The following is a 22,067-nucleotide window of genomic DNA, read 5'->3' as shown; positions in this document are numbered from 1 at the left end:
AGGAGAGGCCCTTGGTCTTGAGAATATCATATGCCTCAATACAGGGGAACGCCAGGGCCATGAATTGGGAGTGGGTGGATTGGGGACCAGGGCAGGGGGAAGGTATAGGAGACTTTCAGGATAACATTTGAATTGTAAATGAAGAAAATATCTAATTAAAAAATAAGTCTAAGATGAAGTAAATCACTTTCTCTCCCAGTTGCTTTTGCTCATGGTGTTTTATCACAGCCATAGAAATCCTAGCTAAGACAGAGAATACCATAAAATTTGTTCTCTTAACATTTTAGCTGCATGCTTTATTAATATTGACTACAGGTGCTTTGTTGTCTTAGAGTTATTATTATTGACTAAAAGGTTTTGTCTATTGATAAATAACTTCCTCATGTTTTCTCTTCTGGTAGACAACATTCCAAATTTTGTTTTTATTAATTTGTCTTCATCTATTTTAGTTTTCTGAGACAAAAACAATCTTGCTATATAGCTCAGGTTGGCTCAGAACTCATTATGTAGTACAGACTGGCCTTGCACTCATGGCAATCCTCCTGCCTAACCCTCCCAAGTGCAGGGCTTACAGGAATGGATCAGCACGCTCAGCTTGAATGTGACTACTTTACATACCTCCACGAGGCGAACAACTCATCACCTGCCCTCTGGGTCTTGTTCAGTTCCCTTGTAGCCATTTCTTGAAGGTTCAGCCATGGCTTTTCACATGGCCTTACCATCATCTTCATTCCACTGTCTATGTACACCACATTTTCTTCAACCACTTTCAGAATGATTTCTCCATCACAGATCTTGTGAATAGAGTTGCAATGATTATGTGAGTGTTGACATCTCACTTCCATACTTACTTCCCCTCTTACTGGGGTTCTATTTTTAATTTGTGTGTGTGTGTGTGTGTGTCTGAAATCATAATGCTATTTCTAAAGAGGAAGAACATTCTTCCCTGTAATTTCCATTTTTCCTCTAACCGCATGGAGGGAGGGCATCAACTTACCCAAAATGATCCTAACTCATTAACTCAGAGGCAGTTTCCTCAGAACAGTTGAGACCCTGAGTTCTGGTTAACAGTAAAAAGAAAGAGCCAATTTATACACATTTCTGACAATATTTATTAGCTTTTAAAATATTATCTTTGTCAGTGAGATGGCTCAGTGGGAAAAAATGCTTCTGTGTCTGACAGCCTGAAGTTGATTCCTAGGACCTACATTGTAGACAGAGAGAAATCACTTTGGCGAGTTGTTCTCTGACCCCCCCCACACACACCAATATTATTTAATAGTAAAAGCATTATCTATAGCAGGACACATTTAATGTGTGAAATATCTGGTTGAGATTTTTTTACAAAAATTGTAACATCAAATGGTTCTCATTTTAAACACGAGGAAATGTGAGCTTTGGGTTGAAGTTGAAATGTCTTGCATAAATTGCTGGCCTTTGCTTTCTACAATGGGGACTGATATGTACAGTCTTATTCTTGCATATTTACAGAGAGGCAAACAAGAAAGGAGCTCAGCTCCATCTAAACATAGGGGCCTGAAATATTTAGAGCCTGACACCTTCTCATGAAACCAGTGACTAAGGGGAAGAGTGCGATGTCCAGAGGAGAAACCTCTTCCTCTTCATGTGAGGAACCTCAGCTAGAAACCCGGTGATGAGTTCCAGTGCACACATCCTGCCTCTTGTGCCTGCTGCAGAGTGTCTGCGCCAAGCAGACCTGGTAAGGTTGCTGGAGCCTGAGTCATGTCACTTCATCCTGTCATCCTGCTGGTGCTTGGTGAGTCCTGGGAAAAATTGAGGGGTGAAGAAGGGAGTCTATTCCTCACTCAGCCTTGAGACCAGCCAAGGAGACTCTGGAGCCCCTGGGAGGAGTGCCTCTCCACCCTCACTTCCTACTTGGAAGACCTCTGCAGACTTATTGTTAGGAACAGTGATGGGGCATGAAGCCAGGTTCAGCTTTAACAGGACTTAGGGAGAGCCTGTTTGCAAGGGAAGGTGACTTGGGGACATTTATTCTTTCTGATGTTGGAGGTTGAACTCAAGGCCTCCTGCATGCTAGGTAAGTACATTATACTTAATTGTGTCTCCTACATCCCAACTCTGTTCATATATATATATATATATATATATATATATATATATATATATAAATAATCAAAACTGTTACGTAGTATTGATTATCCTGCTCAAATTTAAAAAAAAAAACACCCAACTTTTGTTAGTTCTTTGAGTGTTTCTTATATTACTCACCCTCAACTCTTCTAAGATCCACTTTTCCTCCCTATCCTCTTAATTTTGTTCCATTTTTTTTGAAAGCACTGTAAGACCAATTTGTACTGCCCGAATACTCCTAAGTATGTGGTCTAGCACTGGAGCGTGGTTGATTACCAGGGACTACACTTTTATTTTATTTTATTTTATTTTATTTTATTTTATTTTATTTTATTTCATATTTTTGAGGCATGGTCTCATTATGTAGCCTTGGTTGTCCTGCAACTCATTATGTAGACCAGGCTGGGCTCAAATACATAGATGCACCTGCCCCTGCCTCCCAAGTGCTGGGATTAGAGTTGTGAGCCATTAAGATTTAACTCTCCCTTTCACAGCAGTCAGCAATTCCCAATAGCTTTAAGGCTAAAGCAGGGAGTGTGTGCCTAACTTCTCTTCCAATTCTGGTATTTGGTCTAACTGTATTCAGAATACACTGTATTCCCAGAAATCATCTACTGTGCCTGGCTCTAGCATTCTTTCCATCCACTCTTCCTAAATGATCCCGAGTCTTGTGAGGAGGAGGCATGTAGTTTGTGTGTTCCCGTTAAGGCCGAGCGTCCTGCAGTCTCTTTTTATCTACACCCTGGCCAGTTATGGGTGTCTGTGTTCATCTCCATAGAAGCTGCTATGGTGAGGGTTGGGATACGTCAATCTATGTGCACCGTGATAGATACATTATTGTTATTATTTATATTTAAAATACTTCCATTGAGGATTTCATAGGTGCATTTTGATCACATTCATCTCCATTCTTGCCTGTAACTCCGTACCCACTCCCTCCCTATCCTAATATTGGGTCATCTTTTAAAAAATTATCCATCTCACACCAGTCAGAATGGCTAAGATTAAAAATTCAGGTGACAGCAGATGCTGGTGAGGTTGTGGAGAAAGAGGAACACTCCTCCATTGCTGGTGGGACTGCAAGCTTGTACAACCACTCTGGAAATCAGTCTGGTATTTCCTCAGAAAATTGGACATAGTACTACCGGAGGACCCAACAATACCTCTTCTGGGCATATACCCAGAAGATCTTCCAACTGGTAATAAGGACACATGCTCCACTATGTTCATAGCAGCCTTATTTATAATAGCCAGAAGCTGGAAAGAACCCAGATGTCTGCTTGTGGACGTTGTACATCGTGGTGCGGAGCCTAGTGCGCACCACGATGTACAACGTCCACAAGCAGTGCCCGCAAGATTCTGCTGAAGGGACCCTGATATAGCGGCCTCTTGTGAGGCTATGCCAGTGCCTGGCGAACACTGAAGTGGATGCTCACAGTTAGCTATTGAATGGAACACAGGGCCCCCAGTGGAGGAGCTAGATAAAGTACCCAAGGAGCTGAAGGGGGCTGCAACCCTATAGGTGGAACAACAATATGAACCAACCAGTACCCCTTGAGCTCGAGTCTCTAGCTGCATATGTAGCAGAAGATGNCCTAGTCNGCCATCATNGGGAAGAGAGGCCCCTTGGTCTTGCAAACTTTATATGACCCAGCACAGGGGAATGCCAGGGCCAAGAAGTGGGAGTGGGTGGGTAGGGGAGCAGGGGCGATGGGGGGAGGGTATAGGGAACTTCGGGATAGCATTTGAAATGTAAATAAAGAAAATATCTAATAAAGTAAAATAATAAGTTAAAAAATTATCCAATGAATATAATTTGTGCTGTCCATCTACACAAGGGTGTGTGGCCATCTGCTGGATCATGGTCAGTCTACCAAGGGCCATATCCTCCAAGAAAACTGATCCTCCCCTCCCCAGAAGCTATCAACTATCAATGGCTCCTCAGCTAGGCGTGGGGGCTTGTGAACCTCTATCCTCCCCACCCAACCCACATTTTACTTTTGCTTTTGAGGCATATAGTCGCACTAACAAGCTAAGACTGACTTTGAACTCATGTTGTAGCCACAATTAATACTTGAATGTCTCCACCCGTGGCTTTGGGAATAATTTAGAGTTCTTACAAAACAAGACAGGATTATACTCTGCCATTAATGTGGAGGAACGGAGGAGAAACGGCTGTGTAATGGCGGGAGGCTGGATGTCCCTACCTCCATTTAGTCCTTCCTAGATTCTCATCTCTAAGCAAACTGTGGGTAATGTATTTCTCACTGGAATTTTTCTTTCAGTGCTGTGCCTGGGATGGAAAATTAACACACAGGAGGGTGAGTTATGTCTTTGGTTGCTTCTCTACCCCTGGGCAACTTTGGAGTTGATCATGTGCACCTGGGATGTCAGGAAGGAGACGCTTGAAAATTCCCTGTAATCATAAACACTCCCAACTATGCAAGCTTCATCTCTTTTCCTTTTTTCCTGCCTGTCTTCCTTTGATTTCTTGTTTGTAATGTTTTAACTGACAAATAACAACATATACTTATGAAAAGGAGCATGCTGTTTTGCTGTGCATTTTACGCTATGATGTGAATTTAAAAAAAAATTTTATTTAATCTTTTTTTTTAATGGTCCAGATTTTATCCCCCTCCCAGTACACCCTCTGACTGTTCCACATCCCATACCTCCTCTCCGACCCCCAACCCCTGTCTCCACGAGGATGCCCCTACCTCCCCACCTCACCCTCAGACCTCCCCACTCTCTGGGCCTCCAATCTCTTGAGAACTATGTGCATCTTCTCTGATTGAGTCCAGACGGGGCAGTCCTCTGCTGTATATGTGTCGGGGGCCTCATATCAGCTGGTGTATGCTGCGTGGTTGGTGGCCCAACGTCTGAGAGATCTTGGGGATCCAGGTTAGTTGAGACTGCTGGTCATCCTGCAGGGTCACCCTCCTCCTCAGCTTCTTCCAGCTTTTCCAAAATTCAACCAGAGGGGTCAGCAGCTTCTGTCCATTGGTTGGGTGTCAATATCTACATCGGACCTTTTCAGCTACTTATTGAGTTTTTTGAAGGCAGCCATGATAGGGCCCTTTTTTGTGAGTATGCCATAGCCTCAGTAAAAGTGTTAGACCTTCGGGCCTCCCCTTGAGTTGCATCCCAAATTGGGCCTGTCGCTGGACTCCCTTTCCATTTTTTGTCCCTGCAATTCTTTCAGACAGGAACAATTATGGGTTAGAGGTTTTTTTGTTTTGTTTTTTTTTATTTAATTTAATTTGATTTTTATTGGTTATTTTACTTATTTACATTTCAAATGTGATCCCCTTCCAGTTTCCCTGTCACAAACACCCTCTCCTCTCCCCCCGCGTCTATGAGGATACTCCCCTACCCACCTACCCACTCCTGCCTCAGTGCCCTAGCATTCCCCTATGATGGGAGCCTCCATAGGACCAAGGAGCTCCCCTCCCAGGGATGCCCAATAAGGCAATTCTCTGCTACATATCCAGCTGGAACCATGTGTCCCCTCATGTGTACTCTTTGGTCGGTGGTTTAGTCCCTGGGAGCACTGGGGAGTCTGGTTGGCTGACATTGTTGTTCCTATGGGGCTGCAAACCCCTTCAGCTCCTTTAGTCCTTCCCCTAACCTCTCTATTGGGGTCCCCATGTTCAGTCCGATGTTTAGCTGCATGTATCCCCATCTGTTTTGGTTAGGCTCTGACACAGCCTCTCAGGGGGCAGCTTTACCAGGCAGGCCCTGTCAGCAAACACTTCTTGGCATCAACAATGGTGTCTGGGTTTGATGTCTGCAGATGGGATGGATCTCTAGGTGGGGCAGTCTCTGGACAGCCTTTCTTTCAGTCTCTGCTCCATTCTTTGTCCTTTGCATTTCCTTGTGACAGGAGGAATTACGGATTAATATTTTGAGGTGGGTGGGTGGCCCCATTCCTCAACCAGGGGCCATGCCTATCCACTGGCTATGGTCTCTACAGGCGCTCTCTCTCCTTTGTTTGGTATTTTGGTTAATGTCCTACCTGTTGAATCCTGAATATCGTTTGGGTCCCTTGCATCAGGGACATTCTAGTGGCTACTCCCAGTTGCCCCTCCCCCACTGATATGCACCTCCTTTCAAATTCCTGATCCTCTGTACCTCTTCCCAATCTCCTTTATCTGAATCAGGCCCCCCTTTCCTCCCTTTCCCCCCTTCCCCCCTTCTTTCCCCCTCCCAGATCCTTCTCTCCCTCTGCTTCCCAAGATTGTTTTCTTACCCATTCGGAGTAGGACTGTAGCATCCACAGTTTGATGTGATCTTCTTTCTTATGGGTTTCATATGGTCTGTGAGTTGCATCATGAGTATTACAAGCTCTTTTGTTTTGTTTTGCTTTTGTTTTGGGGGTATTTATTTATTTATTGCTACTATCCACTTATCAGCGAATACATACCATATGTTCTCACTTAGGATGATATTTTCAAGTTCCATTCGTTTGCCTGCGAATTTCATGAAGTCATTGTTTTTAACAGTGGACTAGTATTCCATTGTGTAAATGTACCACATTTTCCGTATCCATTCCTCTGTTGAGGGACATCTGGGTTGCTTCCAGCTTCTGGATATTATAAATAAGGCTGCTTTGAACGTAGTGGAGCATGTGTCCTTGTTATATGCTGGAGCATCTTTTGGGTATATGTCCAGGACCGGTATATCTGGGTCCTCAGGTAGAACGATTTCCAGTTTTCTGAGGAACCACCAGACTGATTTCCAGAGTGGTTGTACCAGCTTGAAATCCCACTAGCAATGGAGGAGTGTTCCTCTTTCTCCACATCCTTACCAACATCTGCTGTCACTGACTTTTTGATCTTAACCATTCTGACTGGTGTGAGGTGGAATCTCAGGGTCCTTTTGATGTGCATTTCCCTGATGACTAAGGATGTTGAACATTTCTTTAAGTGCTTCTTAGCCATTTGAGATTCCTTAGTTGAGAATTTTCTTTTTAGCTCTGTATCCCACTTTTAATAGGATTATTTGGTTCTCTAGAGTCTATCTTCTTGAGTTCTTTGTGTATTTTGGATGTTAGCCCTCTATTGGATGTAGGGTTGGTAAAGATCTTTTCCTAGTCTGTTGATTGCCATTTTGTCCTATTGACAATGTCCTTTTCCTTACAGAAACTTTTCAATTTTTGAGGTCCTATTTGTCAATTGTTGATCTTAGAGCATAAGCCATTTGTGTTCTGTTCAGGAAATTTGCCCTTGTGCCAATGTGTTCGAGATTCGTCTCCACTTTCTCTTCTATTAGAGTCATTGTATCTGTTTTTTATGTGGAGGTCCTTGATCCAGTTGGATTTAAGCTTTGTACAAGGAAATAAGAGTGGATCAATTTGCATTCTTCTACATGCAGACCTCCAGTTGAACCAGAACCATCTGTTGAAAATGCTGTCTTTTTTCCCCCACTGGATGGTTTTGGCTACTTTATCAAAGATCAAGTGAGTAAAGAGGTGTGGGTTCATGAGTGTTGGACTATGGGATGGCAATCCCATCCCTCACTTGATGCCCTGACCTTCTGCTGGAAGTGGGCTCTGCAAGTTCCCTCTCCCCACTCACTGTAGGACATTTCATCTAAGGCCCCTCCCCTTGAGTTCTGAGAGTCTCCCACCTCCCAGGTCTCTGGTACATTCTGGACGGTTTTCCCACCTCCTGAAGTTGCCTGTTTCCATTCTTTCTGCTTGCCCTCAGGACTTCAATCCCCTTACCCCCATCCAGTACCTGATCATGTTCCCATCTTCCCCTTCCTGTCCCCTTTCCATTCCAGGTCCCTCTCTCCCTCGCCCCTCCTATTATTGCATTCTTCTCCTTCTCAAATGGGATTAAGGCATCCTCACTTGGGCTATTAGGCTTGTTAACCTTTTTTGAGTTCTATGGATTATATTCTGGGTATTCTGTACTTTTCTTTGGCTATATCCACTTTTTTCTTTTTTGCAGCTTCACATTTTTAATTTTTAATATCTGGTTTCTTCCACCTGCTAATGCTCTTAAGATATTTTAAAAAATTTCACCAGGAAATACTTACACCTCGCTTGCAAATTGAAGAATTGAAATAGGCAACCTCAGGAGGTAGGAGGTTGGGGGAACCTTCCAGAATGCATCAGAAACCTGGGAGATGAGAGACTCTTAGGACTCAAAGGGAATGAGGGACAGGGCATCCCACAGCCAAAACTCTGACCCATAATTGTTTCTGTCTGAAAGAACTACAGGGATGGAAATGTAAAGGAGCCTGAGGAAAAGAAGGAGGATTGCATTGAATCTGTAGATTGCCTTTAGTAGGATGGACATTTTTACTTTGTTAATTCTGCCAATCCATGAGTATGGGACATCTCTCCATTTTCTGAGATCTTCTTCAATTTCTTTCTTGAGAGTCTTGAAGTTATTGTCATATATGTCTTTCTCTTGTTTGGTTAGAGTTACCACAAGATATTTTATATTATTTGTGGCTATTGTGAAGAGAGCTTTTTCCCTAATTTCTTTCTCAGCCTGCTTATCATTTTTTTATTAGATATTTTCTTCACTTACATTTCACATGCTATCCCGAAAGTCCCCTATATCCTCCTTTGGGCCTGCTCCTCAACTCACCCACTCCAACTTCCTTGCCCTGGCATTCCCCTGTACTGGGGCATATGATCTTTGCAAGACCAAGGGCCTCTCCTCCCATTGATGGCCGACTAGGCCATCCTCTGATACATATGCAGCTAGATACAAAGCTCTGGGGGGTACTGGTTAGTTCATATTGTTGTTCCTCCTATAGGGTTGCAGACCCCTTTAGCTCCTTGGGTACTTTCTCTAGCTCCTTCATTAGGGGCCCTGTGTTCCATCCAATAAATGGCTGTGAGCATCCACTTCTGTATTTGCCTGGCACAGGCATAGTCTCATAAGAGATAGCTATATCAGGGTCCTGTCAGCAAAATCTTTCTGACATATGCAATAGTGTCTGGGTTTGGTGGTTGAATATGGGATGGATCCCTGGCGGGGAGCGGGGGCATCTCTGGATGGTCCTTCCTTCCATCTCAGCTCCGAACCTTGTCTCTTGGATCTCAGTGGAAGTGTTTCTTGTTCGTCATTCCAGGAAGTACATCTCTGACTTCACCTGTCTCTTGAGATTCATATGCTCATCTCCTCACATTAGTTGCAGTCTTGCTGACATTATATTGGACAATTCTTTTCTCAACATCAGTTTTCCCTCCCATACTTTCCCTTCAAATGGAAGAAATTGTGTTCTTATATAAGTCAAATCACGGGACCATAGAAGGCATCTCTAGAAGATATTAAAAATGGTAAAAGAATGAGTTGAGGGAGGAGAGTAGACTAGAGAATGTTGGTCTAAAGGCACATAATCTCATTTACTCATAAATAATGACAGGAGGCTTATTGTGCATTAGGAAACGGTAGTAAATCTTCACAAAAAGGTAAATTCACATGCCTAAAATTTGTCTCTTGATATATATATATATATGATTTTATGGGAGTGCTCCTACATCTAGGTAGTTTGAAGCAGGTAGGATTTTTAGCTCCAATAACAGAATGGAAAGAAGGTGGAGATAAAGGTAGAGAACACAGAGGTCCCTGAAGTAAGCAGGGGTGGGGTCAGTGGGCTCTGCAGCAGACATGTCTAGACTGTTGTTCCGAGATTGCCTTGGATCAATCTTTACCAGACTCAACACATGGTCAATAAGGTCCTTATTGTCATATGATGGGTATTAATTTGCACAGAAAGTGGAGATACTATAATGCTGGAATTTGATCATGTCTAGAGAACTCTAAATTTGGTAAGAAAATGGATTGGTGCACCTAAATTGGTTTTCTGTTATGGCTCTGTCCTCACTGTGTATATTGAGATGCCTGCTCTGCTCTTTTCTAGGTTCTCTGCCTGATATCACCATCTTCCCTGAGTCAAGTCTTATGATCTCCCAAGGGAGTTCTGTAACTGTTGTGTGCTCACACTCTAGTGAACGCCACTTATATAACATAGTCCGCTTGGAGAAGGACGGCAACACCTTTATGGAAAAGAGCACTGGGCCTTCTACAATAGAGGATAAATTTGAGATCGGGCCAGTGAATGAAACCACTACTGGAGATTATTGCTGTATCTATTCAAACAGGACCATCTGGTCCAAACGTAGTAAGAATCTGGAGCTAAAGGTGATCAAAGAAAATGTCATCCAGGTTCCTGCCCCAGGTCCAACAGTGACCTCAGGTTTGTTCTTACAACCCTGGATTCTAACCACAGCTGATATCCCTTGCCTCCATCTCCTTTGTTCTTTCTTAACCCCCAAAGCTCCTTTCCCCCACCCCACTCATCACATGTCCCCCTTAATCTAACACTTCAGATTCTCTGGAGCTTTACTCTTACCAGACACCGTGAATGGCTTGGATACAGCTGCAGTCCGAGGGGTAGAGTGCAGAGCTGTCGCTTCTTACCGGGCGGCAACTGAGCCTCAGCAGTGGTAGGGGCTCTGCTCTCAAGGTGATTCATGTCTCTGCAGTGGCCACAGTAAATTGTCCTGTCCTTCTACCAAGTCAGAGCCTGTCGTGGCTGCAGGAAATTGCCTCCTCTAGGGAGGTCTCATCTTACTAGACAGGTAATGTGGTTCACGATGGCTTGTGGGCAGGCCTGGACCATTGTTCTGGGGGTGCTTTGGTATGAAGTGATCTCTCTGTGGTCAGGCTCCAGAGTGTCCTAGAGTCAGGTCCAGGAAGAAGTTTTAGTCCTACTTCCCATTTTCTTCCAGGTCTTCCCAGGAGTTGTTTAGTACTGATTCTGGGAGGCCATGCAGAGCAAATGAGAAAAGAACAGAAGGAAGGGTCACCCCCCCAACCCCCCCCCCCAGCAGGAGGGATTGAGGAGGGACACTGTCAGGTTTCTTGTTTTCCATGCCCCACCCTTTCAGGTGTTTCTCATCATTTGTGATGGAGTGATTGGCAGTTCACTCATTTTGGATCAATACTTAGGGTGGAGGAGAGGTCTACATAGCTGCTCTCATAAGCTCTCAATCCTTCGCCCTGCCTCTTTGCTGGTGTAGTAGTTCGTTAGAGCTTATATGCTGGGTTGATGTCACAACCAGCCTTTTGCTTAACTTTGGTGCGAGGCATCAGGATGTCATTAATACTATTTTTTGTTGTTATTTTGTTCCGTTATTTTGTTTTTGAGACTGGGTCTCTCTATGTAATGCTGACTGACCTGTAACTTGCCACATAGACCAGGCTAACCTTGAACTCACAGAGATCCTCCTGCTCATGCCTTCTGAGTTCTGGGATTAAAGGAGTGTGCCAGCATGCCCATGCCCATGACCAGAGATCCTACTTTTTTCTTTTCTCTTCTCTTCTCTTCTCTTCTCTTCTCTTCTCTTCTCTTCTCTTCTCTTCTCTTCTCTTCTCTTCTTTCTTTCTTTCTTTCTTTCTTTCTTTCTTTCTTTCTTTCTTTCTTTCTTTCTTTCTTTCTTTCTTTTTTAAGGAGGAACATCGATATGAACTAACCAGTACCCCTAGAGCTCCTTGGAACTATACCACCAATCAAAGAAAACACATGGTGGAACTTGTGGCTTTAACTATATATATGTAGCAGGGGATGGCCTAGTCGGTCATCAATGGGAGGAGAGGCCCTTGGTCCTGTGAGGTCTGTATGTCCCAGTTAGGGGAATGCCAGGACTAGGAATGGGAGTGGGTGGGTTGGGGAGCAAGGGGAGGGGGGAAGGGATAGGGAATTTTCAGAGGGGAAACTAGGAAAGGGGATAACATTTGATATGTAAATAAAGAAAATATCTAATAAAAAAAGATTTATTATGTTTCCACTGTTCTGTCTGCATGCCAGAAGAGGGCATCAGATCTAATTACATATGTTTGTGAGCCACCGTGTGGTTGCTGGGCCTCTGGAAAAGCAGTCAGTGCTCTCAACCTCTGAGCCATCTCTCCAGCCTCCTTCTATTTTAAATATGGAGAAAATTAACTTTTGGTCAAAGACACCAAGTTCTGAAGACTCTGGGAAGAAGCAGACGTGGTCTCCACAGCGGCAGCCAGACCACCGCGCAGCTCTATGCTACCCCCTTGTGGTACGCGTCTCATTGTACACGTTGCATGAGCAAGATCATTAGGGCCCAACCTGAGCCAGTTGAGTCTCTATGACAAATAAGAGAACTTTCTCAGAGTCTGTACCAGACAAAATGGGAAGAACCCCTGAGAGGAAAGTGCCATGAGAAGGGTGTGACCTGTGAACGATAGTCAATCTGGGGTGCTGTGTGATGTGAATCAGCTTTTCTCACTCCTCCTGTCCCAGGCTGTTGGGTTGTATTACTCCCTAGGGGTTGCTGCACTTTGGCCACAACCTTCTTGGGAGGAGATGTGGTCCTGAGTCTTCTATGCTCGTTCTGATCTAGGCCGTAATAGTGTAAAGCTAAGCTCCTAGCTCAGCCAGGTTGATGGTGGTCAGAATCACAGGGTGTGGGGAAAGTAGAGGGGACCAAGATAATGCTATTTCGTTCAGAGCCTATTGTGTGCCATTTTGGTGGGACATGCCATGACGTGTTTCCCAGCTGAACAGATCTGGGTCACCACCCTATCTTTAAATTTATTAATAAATATCCTCTCATTTGAAATGCATTGGTCTGAAAGTGAGTTAAAGCAGACGCTTTTGGAGAAGGAAGAGAAGTGCTCCCGCCCTTCTGAGCATTAATGGAGAGATGGGGCAAATCAAAGAAACACATTAAAATTTCAGGTCTAAAACTAAATTTATATTGAATTATATAAATTTATATGACTTATATAAACATATAAGCAATATTGTTGGTGTGACAGTATAATGTATCTTTTTAAATTACATGTTATACTTTATTTTTTAATTGGTTATTTTATTTATTTACATTTCAAATGTTGTCCCCTTTCCCAATCTTCCCTCTGTAAATCCCCCCATCCCATACCTCCTCCCCTTTGACTCTAAGAGGGTGCTCAGCCACCCACCCACCCACTCTTGCCTCACCCCTCTATACTCCCCCTACATTAGGGCAACAAGCCTCCACAGGACCAAAGGCCTACCTCCCACTGATGCCAGATAAGGCAATACTCTGCTACATATGTAGCTGGAGTCATGAACCTGTCCATGTATACTCTTTGGTTGGTGGTTTAATCCCTGGAAGCTCTGGGGGGGGTTCGGTTAGTTGATATTGTTCTTCCTATGGAGTTGCAATCCCCTTCAGCTTCTTTAGTCCTTCTGCTAACTCTTCTATTGGGGTCCCGGGCTCAGTCTGATGATTGGCTGTGAGTATCTGCGTGTGTCTTAGTCAGATGCTGGCCATAACTCTCAGAGCCATACTAGGGTCCTGTCGGGGAGCACTTCTTGGCATCAGCAATAGTTTCTGGGCTTGGCGTCTGCAGGTAGGATGGATTCAGAGGTGGAGCAGTCACTGAATGGACTTTCCTTCAGTCTCTGCTCCATATTTTGTTCCTGTATTTCCTTTACCCAGAAACAATTCTGGGTTAAAGATTTTGAAATGGGTTCATGGTCCTATTCCTCAATTGGGGGCCATGCCTATCTACTGGAGTTAGTTTCTTCAGATTCTATTCCTCCACTGTTGGGTATTTCGGCTAATGCCATTCCTGTTGGGTCCTGGGAACCTCTTGCTTCCCTGGCATCTGGGATTTTTTTAGTGGTCCCCACTCCTGCTTCCCCACCCTGCACTGCTATGTATTTCTATTCATTAACTTGACCCCTTTTCTCCTGTCTCCTCCTATACCTGATCCTGCCCTCTTTTTTCCCTCCCCCCTTCTCTCCTTCTCAGGTCTCCTCCTCCCTCTACTTCCCATGATTATTTTGTTCCCCCTTCTAAGTAGGATTGAAGCATCCACACTTTGGTCTTCCTTCTTGTAAAGCTTGATATGATTTGTGAGTTGTATTGTGAGTATTCTGGCATTTTGGGCTAATATCCACTTATCAGTGAGTACATACCATATGTGTCATTTTGAGTCTTGGTTAGCTCACTCAAGATGATATTTTCTACTTCCATCCATTTGCCTGCAAAATTCATGAAGTCGTCATTTTTTAATAGCTGAGTAGTACTCCATTGTGTAAGCATACCACATTTTCTGTATCCATTCTTCTGTTGAGGAATATCTGAGTTGTTTCCAGCTTCTGACTAGTATAAAAAAGGCTGTTATGAACATAGTGGAGCATGTGTCCTTGTTATATGTTGGAGGATCTTTTGGGTATATGCCCAGTAGTGGTATANCTGGGTCTTCAGATAGAATTATTTCCAGTTTGCTGAGGAACTGCCAGACTAATTTCCAAAGTGTTTGTACCAGTTTGCAATCCCACCAGCAATGGATTAGTGTTCCTCTTTCTCCACATCCTCACCAGCATCTGCTGTCACCTGAGTTTTTGATCTTAACCATTATGACTGGTGTGAGATGGAATCTCAGGGTCTTTTTGATTTTCGTTTCCCTGATGACTAAGGATGTTGAACATTTCTTTAGGTGCTTCTTGGCCATTCGAGTTTTCTCAGTTGAGAATTCTCTGTTTAGCTCTGTTCACCATTTTTTACTAGAGTTATTTAGTTCTTTGGATCTACCTTCTTGAGTTCTTTGTATATATTGGATATTAGCCCACTATCAGATGTAGGATTGGTAGAGATCTTTTCCCAATCTGTGGGTTGCTGTTTTGTCCTATTGATAGTGTCCTTTGCCTTACCGAAGCTTTGCAATTTTATGAGGTCCCATTTGTGGAATCTTGATCTTAGAGCATAAACCCTAAGTTCTGTCTCCTGTGTCCACGTGTTCGGGGCTTCCCCCCACTTTCTCTTTTATTAGATTCAGTGTATCTGGTTTTATGTGGAGGTTCTTGGTCCACTTATACTTAAGCTTTTTACAAGGAGATAAGAATGGATCAATTTGTATTCTTCTACATACAGACCTCCAGTTGAACTAGCACCATTTGTTGAAAGTGCTTTCTTTTTTTCTTCTAGATGGTTTTGGCTTCTTTGTCAAAAAATGATGTGACCATAGATGTGGGGGCTTATTTCTGGGTCTTCAATTCTATTTTACTCATCTACCTGTCCATCTCTGTACCAGTACCATGCAGAGATGTTTTGTTTTGTTTCGTTTTATCACTATTGCTCTGTAGTACAGCTTGAGGTCAGGGATGATGATTCCCCAGAAATTCTTTTATTGTTGAGAATGGTTTTTGCTATCCTGTTTTTTGTTTGTTTGTTTTTTGTATTTTGTTTGTTATTCCAGATGAAGTTGAGAATTGCCCTTTCTATTTCTGCATAAAATTGAGTTGGAAATTTGATGGGGATTGCATTGAATCTGTAGATTGCTTTTGGTAAGATAGCCATTTTTACTATGGCAATCTTATAGATCCATGAGCATGGGAGATCTTTCCATCTTCTGGGATCTTCTTCAATTTCTTTCTTCAGAGACTTGAAGTTCGTGTCATACAGAGCTTTCATTTATTTGGTTAGAGTTACACCAAGATATTTTATATTATTTGTCACAATTGAAAAGGGTATTTCCCTAATTTCTTTCTTAGCCTGTTTACTCTTTGAGTAGAGGAAGGTTACTGATTTAGTTGAGGTTGTTTACCAGCTGTAGGATTTCTCTGGTGGAATTTTGGGGGTTGCTTATATATACTATCATATTATCTTCAAATAGTAATATCTTGACTTCTTCCCTTTGAATTTGTATCACTTTGACCTCCTGTTGTTGCCTAATTGCTCTAGTTAGAACTTCAAGTACTGTATTGAATAAATGGGAAGAGAGTGGGCAGCCGTGTCTTGTTTTTGATTTTAGTGAGATTGTTTCAAGTTTCTCTCCATTTAATTTGATGTTGGCTATTGATTTTCTCTATATTGCTTTATTATGTTTAGGTATGTGCCTTGAATTACTGAGCTTTCCAATACTTTTTTTTTTAAGATTTATTTATTTATTTATTATATGTAAGTACACTGTAGCTGTCTTCAGACACTCCAGAAGAGGGCGTCAGATCTTGTTACGGATGGTTATGAGCCACCATGTGGTTGCTGGGATTTGAACTCCGCACCTTCGGAAGAGCAGTCGGGTGCTCTTACCCACTGAGCCATCTCACCAGCCCTCCAATACTTTTAACATGAAGGGGTGTTGCATTTTGTCAAAGGCTTTTTCAGCATCTAATGAAACGATCATGTGGTTTTCTTCCTTAGTTTGTTTACATAGTGTATTACATTGATGGATTTCTGTATATTGAACTGTCCTTTGATCCCTGGGATGAAGACTACTTGATCATGGTGAATGATTATTTTGATGTAGTCTTAGATTCAACTTTCAAGAATTTTATTAAGTATTTTGCATTGATATTTGTAAGGGAAATTGGACTGAAGTTCTCTTTCTTTGTTGGGTCTTTGTGTGGTTTAGGTATCAGAGTAACTATGCTCTTTCTCTCTCTCTCTCTTTTTTTTTTTTAAAAAAAACTTTTTTTTAAGATGTATTTTCTTATTTTATATATGTGAGTACACTGTAGCTGTTTTCAGACACACCAGAAGAGGGTGTCAGATCCCATTACAGATGATTGTGAGCCACCATGTGGTTGCTTGAATTGAACTCAGGACCTCTGGAAGAGCAGTCAGTGCTCTTAACCATTGAGCCAGCTCTCCAGCCCCCTTCCTTCTGTTTCTATTTTGTTGAGTAATTTGAGAAGTATTGATATTAGGTCTTTTTTGAAGGTCTGATAGAATTCTGCACTAAATCCTACTCCTCTTGGATGTATTTCATTTCTTTATAAAAGTGCTCATCACTACGTGTTTTCTTAGTACTGCTTTCATTGTGCTCCATTATGTTTGGGTATGCTGAGCCTTCATTTTCATTAAATTCTAGAAAGACCTTAATTTCTTTATTTCCCCCCCAACCAAGTTACCATTCAGTAGAGCATTGTTCATGTGTATGTGGACTTTCTGTTGTCTTCGTTGTTGTTGAAGACCAGCCTTAGGCCATGGTGGTCTGATAGGATGCATGGGGTTATCTCAGTCTTCTTGTATTGGCTGATGCTTGTTTTGTGACTGATTATGTGGTCACTTTTGGAGAAGGTACCATGAGGTGCTGAGAAGAAGGTATATTCTTTTGTTTTATGGTAAAATGTTCTGTAGATATGTGTTAACTGGGTACTCAATAAATGTATGCTTATGATAACCTGGCTCCCATCTTTCCTAGGTACATCTTGGCTGAAGACGTACAGCATTTATATTTTTACTGTGGTCTCAGTGATTTTCCTCCTTTGTCTTTCCGTCCCTCTGTTCTGCTTCCTTAGGCACCGTCAGAAAAATCAGGGTAGGTATCTGTGGTGAAAGCTGGCTTTCAGGGGCCGTTGGGTGTTCTGGGAACAAGAAATCCCCCCTAAATGTGGACTATTGACTATTCTCAGGACTTCCAAACAACAAAAGACACTTGCAGAGGCCAGAAGAGAGGTGAGATCCTTGGAATAACTCCCATAGCATTGTCCAGTCCTTTGTCTCCAACCAGTCTCTAATGTTCATCTCTTCTTTCTGCTCAGGCTAAACCTCGCTACTAATGGCCTGGAGATGACTCCAGGTAAGGAATCTGAGAAGCAACGAAGGGGTTACCCAGTATATTGGGAACCAATTTTGGATGAAAACCATCTAGAAACATTCTAGAGGGTGGTGATGTGATATAATGTGGTAATAATTGTCTCCTAGTATCCACCAAATAGCACTTATCCTGTGGTGTCTTTTCTATAGACATAGTTGCAGATGACAGGCTTCCTGAGGACAGATGGACAGAAACCTGGGTAGGTATTTGTATTCAGCATCTACAAAACTACTCCCAAATTTAGCAGCTTAGTAACATGTCTTCAGTCTCTTGGGTAAGGAATCTAGGGACAGAAAAATTTAAAAAGTATTGACTGCAGCTGCTGTCACCTTAGGCCTAGTGGATAGAGGATTCTTGTCCTGAGTGGCACATTCTAATGACTACAGGCAGCAGGGCTCTCCATAGCATCTGATTTTCCCCAGAGAGAGCATCCAAAACAAGAGAGGGCAGAAGCTCCTTCTGCCATGTCTCTGGGGCATGTAGTCCAATCCTAACACCATTGGGAGAGAACCACAGTATAACACGACTATGACTCATAGAGCAGGTTAGCTTTTCATTCTACAGCTCCTCTCCTCTCCTCAGCAAACTTAACTCTCCTGGGCCCTTCTCTCCCAGACCCCAGTTGCAGGAGACCTTCAAGAGGTGACATATGCCCAGCTGAACCATCACTCCCTCACACAGAGGGCAGTTGGAGCTGTGACCTCACAGAGCACAGATATCATGGCTGAGTGCAGCACATATGCAGCCATCATCAGACACTGAGCCTGGGCACACCTGGAGACACACATGGTCACTATTGGAAAAGCCTGAAGAAGCCACTAAGGCCTTCTCTTGGGATCAGCCTGGTGTGGAAAGCTAGGTCCTTGTTCCCTATTCAGATGATGAATTGTATATGTGTTAGTATCATCACTTGGGGAGACTATATTGCAATAACTTTCAGAGCCCTAGTTACACTTACCTTGCTGTTTCCAGAGACACAGTTATAGCTCTTTTTAGCCGTTTCTTCAGACCCATCTACACCCCATATTATTTAATGAACAGCACTGTAATTGTCCAGTTGCTTTTACATCACCAGTTGTGTAATGAGCCAGTGAACCCTAAAAGCTTCCTGGATCTCCCTGCTGACTCTGACTGGGATGTACTCATGCAGCTGAGGGCTGAGTCCCTTCTCTGTGCCAGACCTTATGGAGTGCATCATGGGTATTTGAAGATGGAGCATCTACAGTCCATGTGGGTCTTGGACATACAGACTGTAAGGACTCAAACTCTGTTTTCATTGTTGTCCAAATATGACTGGAGAAATGAGGGCTACAAAAGGGTGCATATGATTTCCTTTTCTTTAAAATATATGTTTAATTGACCAAGATTGTGCATACTCAAGTGTGAACTATCAGGACTCGGTGTGACTTTGTGTGTGTAGCCATCATCACAAATACTCAACACAACGGCCACTGAATGACTTGAACATATTCACTGATGATTGAACTTTGGGTTGGTGTTTCTTGATGGTATGTGTTGATCAGGAATGGAAGAAAAAGGAGCACTGAAAGGAAAAGGTAGGCTGAGGGTGGGTTGAGGGAGGTGTTCTATCTGCACACACCTGTACTCAATGATACACTGGGAGATTCACAGATAGAAATATGCACATAAACGTGTACACAAGTATATTCGTGCACATGGAGAGGAAGAACACTGAATCACTGTGAGATTACATTTGTCAGTATCTCTGCTCCACACCCCTTACCCAGGGTCAGATTCAGTGATCCCATACCCATGCACATATGGTCAGCACTAATTAGACTTGGAGACTGATCATCATCATCAACAACAGTGGTAACAGTAATAACTTAAAACAGGACATACCAGGACATGGTGGCACACACCTTTAATCCTGCTACTTAAGAGACAGAGGCAGATGGTCTTTGTGAGTTCTAGGTCAGCCTTGTGTAGGTATCATGTTCCAGGCCAGCCAGGGTTGCACACTGAGACCCTGTTTCAAAAAATAGCTGAAACTACCCCAAAAGACATGAAGTCCAGTATGAGACAAATCCTACGATGGTAGGACCCGAAGGGAGTTTGGTAGAGGTATTGGAGGGGTGGGTCATTTCCAAACATTGATTTTTCACATTTGTAAAAATTTCAGAAATAAATTTAAAATATTAGTTAAAAAAAGAAAAATACTCATATGAACTTACAAAAATTGAAGCAGCAAGCACAGGCCCTGCACAGGTCTGCACCAGGTTCCGTATATATAGCGTGGCTTCCAGTTTAGTTACTTATGGAACTCTTGAGCGTGTGAACTAACGGATCTCTGATTCTTCTGTCTTCTGTGGGCTCCTTTTTCCTTCTGTTGGTTTGCCTTGTTCAACTTTGATGTGGTGTTTTTTGTTGTATCTTATTATAAGAAGAGAAAAGAAAAGAAAAACACCCAGAGGACCACGAGGGGGAATGAGAGTGTTTCATTTTGATGGTCAAAATACACATGGCTGCGGAAAAAAGAAAATACAAATAACCAACCAAACATCACCACCAACAAAGATTCCCCCAACTTCCAATCCTGATTGTTAAAACCATCAATGCTCTCCTGAAAAATGCCCAATAAGAAACCCTCTCACAAGGAGAAAATTGGATGGTGTCAGTCTGGTAGGATACAGAGAGGCAGACCTATTGACATACACACATGAAGACATAACCAGCATGGGAGAGATAGCTTGATGGTTAAGAGCCCTGGCTACTCTTTTTTTTTTCAAAAATTTTCCTTTTTTTTTAATTAGATATTTTCTTTATTAACATTTCTAATGCTATCCTGAAAGTCCCCTATACCTTCCCCCCACCCTGCTCCCCTATCCACCCACTCAGACTTCTTGGCCCTGGCGTTCCCCTGTACTGGGGCATATATAGTTTGCATGACCAAGGGGCCTCTCTTCCCAATGATGGCCGATTAGACCATCTTCTGCTACATATGCAGCTAGAGACACAAGTTCTAGGGGTGCTGGTTAGTTCATATTGTTGTTCCACCTATAGGGTTGCAGACCTCTTCAGCTCCTTGGGTACTTTCTCTAGCTTCTCCACTGGGGGCCCTGTATTCCATCCTATAGATGACTGTGAGCATCCACTTCTGTATTTGGCACTGGCTACTCTTGTAGAAGCCCTAGGATCAATTATCAGCACCCATGTGGTAGTGCACAACCACCTCTAACTCAAGTTCTAGAGGATTTGACACTTTTTTTTTTAAAAATTAGAAATCATCTTATTTCTATGTCCTTTAGTAGTATTTAGGTTTCCCTTATATCTCTTGCATAACTAGTCTCAGGTTCATGGCCCTGTGTACAGTGTCAGGCATGGCTACCGGTTCTTCGAGTGCCAATTACATACTGGTTGGTTAGTTCCAGAAGGTTTGTATCACTATTGTACTAGTCCTTCTTGTAGGCAGGTGCATTGTAGATTCAAAGGTTTGTAGTCAGGTTGGTGTTTACCTTTCTTCTTTTGTAGTGTGCACTGTACCTTATAGTACTTTGAACACTTGTCAGTATGGGTGAAGGCTACAGGTCATCACTTGCTCAACTTCTCCATGTTCAATGGTTTTGAAGGTGTGGTGTTCTGAACTAATACACTGTAGTCAATTTGTAAAGACCAACCAATAGCTTTGGAAATAGACTTGGTGGTTTGGGGGTTCCCATGGCCAACACACCAAATTATGAAACAACAACAACAACAACAACAACAAAAAATGACCAAAAATGGAGCCTCCCATCCTGGAAATGGGTTACATCTATTTGGTGTGTTGGCCAAAATGGACCTAAAAATGGAAATGGAAACAATAAATCACAAGTGGAGGCAACCTTGGAGGTGGAAAACCTACGATCGGGAGCTACAGATGCAAGCATCACCAATAGAATTTGACACTTTTTTTTCTTGCAGGAACCTAGCATGCACATGTTGCAGACAAACATGCTGGCAAAACACACCAAAATAAATAAATAAATAAAATGAATAAATCTAATGCAAAATTAAAAATAAATATCACTATGAACTGTGCTTCATAACTTAATAAATAAATAAATAAATAAATATGGCCGAATTTTGTAGAGGCTTGATGCCCCAGGGAGGTTAGATGCCTGGGAGATGGGAAGGGAGAGCACTCTTTCAGAGGCAAAGGGGAGGAGGAAGAGGGGTGAGGACCTCTGGGAAGGGAGACCAGGAGGGACAACCTTTGGAATGCAAATAAGTAAAATAATTAAAATTAAAAATAAAAATACCGAGCTCAGAAACCGACTGGCCTGGCTGGACCCCATGTCCCCAGCCCGGCCAGGCATGACGTGCCTGGAATGCGCCTGGTTAGCTGCGGGCGGGGTGGGAGGGAGGGGG

The 22,067-nt window shown here is 42.8% G+C and overlaps 1 protein-coding gene and 1 pseudogene across 3 annotated transcripts in view; both read left to right on the top strand.

Annotated features, from left to right (window-relative positions):
• Lair1 (leukocyte associated immunoglobulin like receptor 1) overlaps positions 1-19,348 on the top strand; it is a 59,267-nt gene extending 39,919 nt beyond the window's left edge. The window contains exons 2-9 of one of the 3 annotated variants that reach the window (XM_021219353.2): positions 1,492-1,777; positions 4,398-4,433; positions 9,997-10,332; positions 17,304-17,420; positions 17,515-17,557; positions 17,644-17,681; positions 17,849-17,898; positions 18,315-19,063. In XM_021219353.2, the coding sequence (XP_021075012.1) occupies positions 1,744-1,777; positions 4,398-4,433; positions 9,997-10,332; positions 17,304-17,420; positions 17,515-17,557; positions 17,644-17,681; positions 17,849-17,898; positions 18,315-18,461 (801 nt within the window). In that variant the 5' untranslated portion in view covers positions 1,492-1,743 and the 3' untranslated portion in view covers positions 18,462-19,063. Of the gene's footprint in view, positions 1-1,491; positions 1,778-4,397; positions 4,434-9,996; positions 10,333-17,303; positions 17,421-17,514; positions 17,558-17,643; positions 17,682-17,848; positions 17,899-18,314 lie in introns of all 3 variants that reach the window. The other 2 variants (XM_029531933.1, XM_029531932.1) reach the window with 2 other exon arrangements.
• Positions 19,349-21,992: 2,644 nt separating this feature from the next.
• Positions 21,993-22,067, top strand: part of LOC110336858 — a 3,208-nt pseudogene continuing 3,133 nt past the window's right edge.

Source organism: Mus pahari, chromosome 19, assembly GCF_900095145.1.
Source record: "Mus pahari chromosome 19, PAHARI_EIJ_v1.1, whole genome shotgun sequence".
Lineage (NCBI taxonomy): Eukaryota > Metazoa > Chordata > Mammalia > Rodentia > Muridae > Mus > Mus pahari.
The sequence above is the reverse complement of the archived record's forward strand: the minus strand, read 5'-3'. Positions and strand labels throughout refer to the sequence as shown.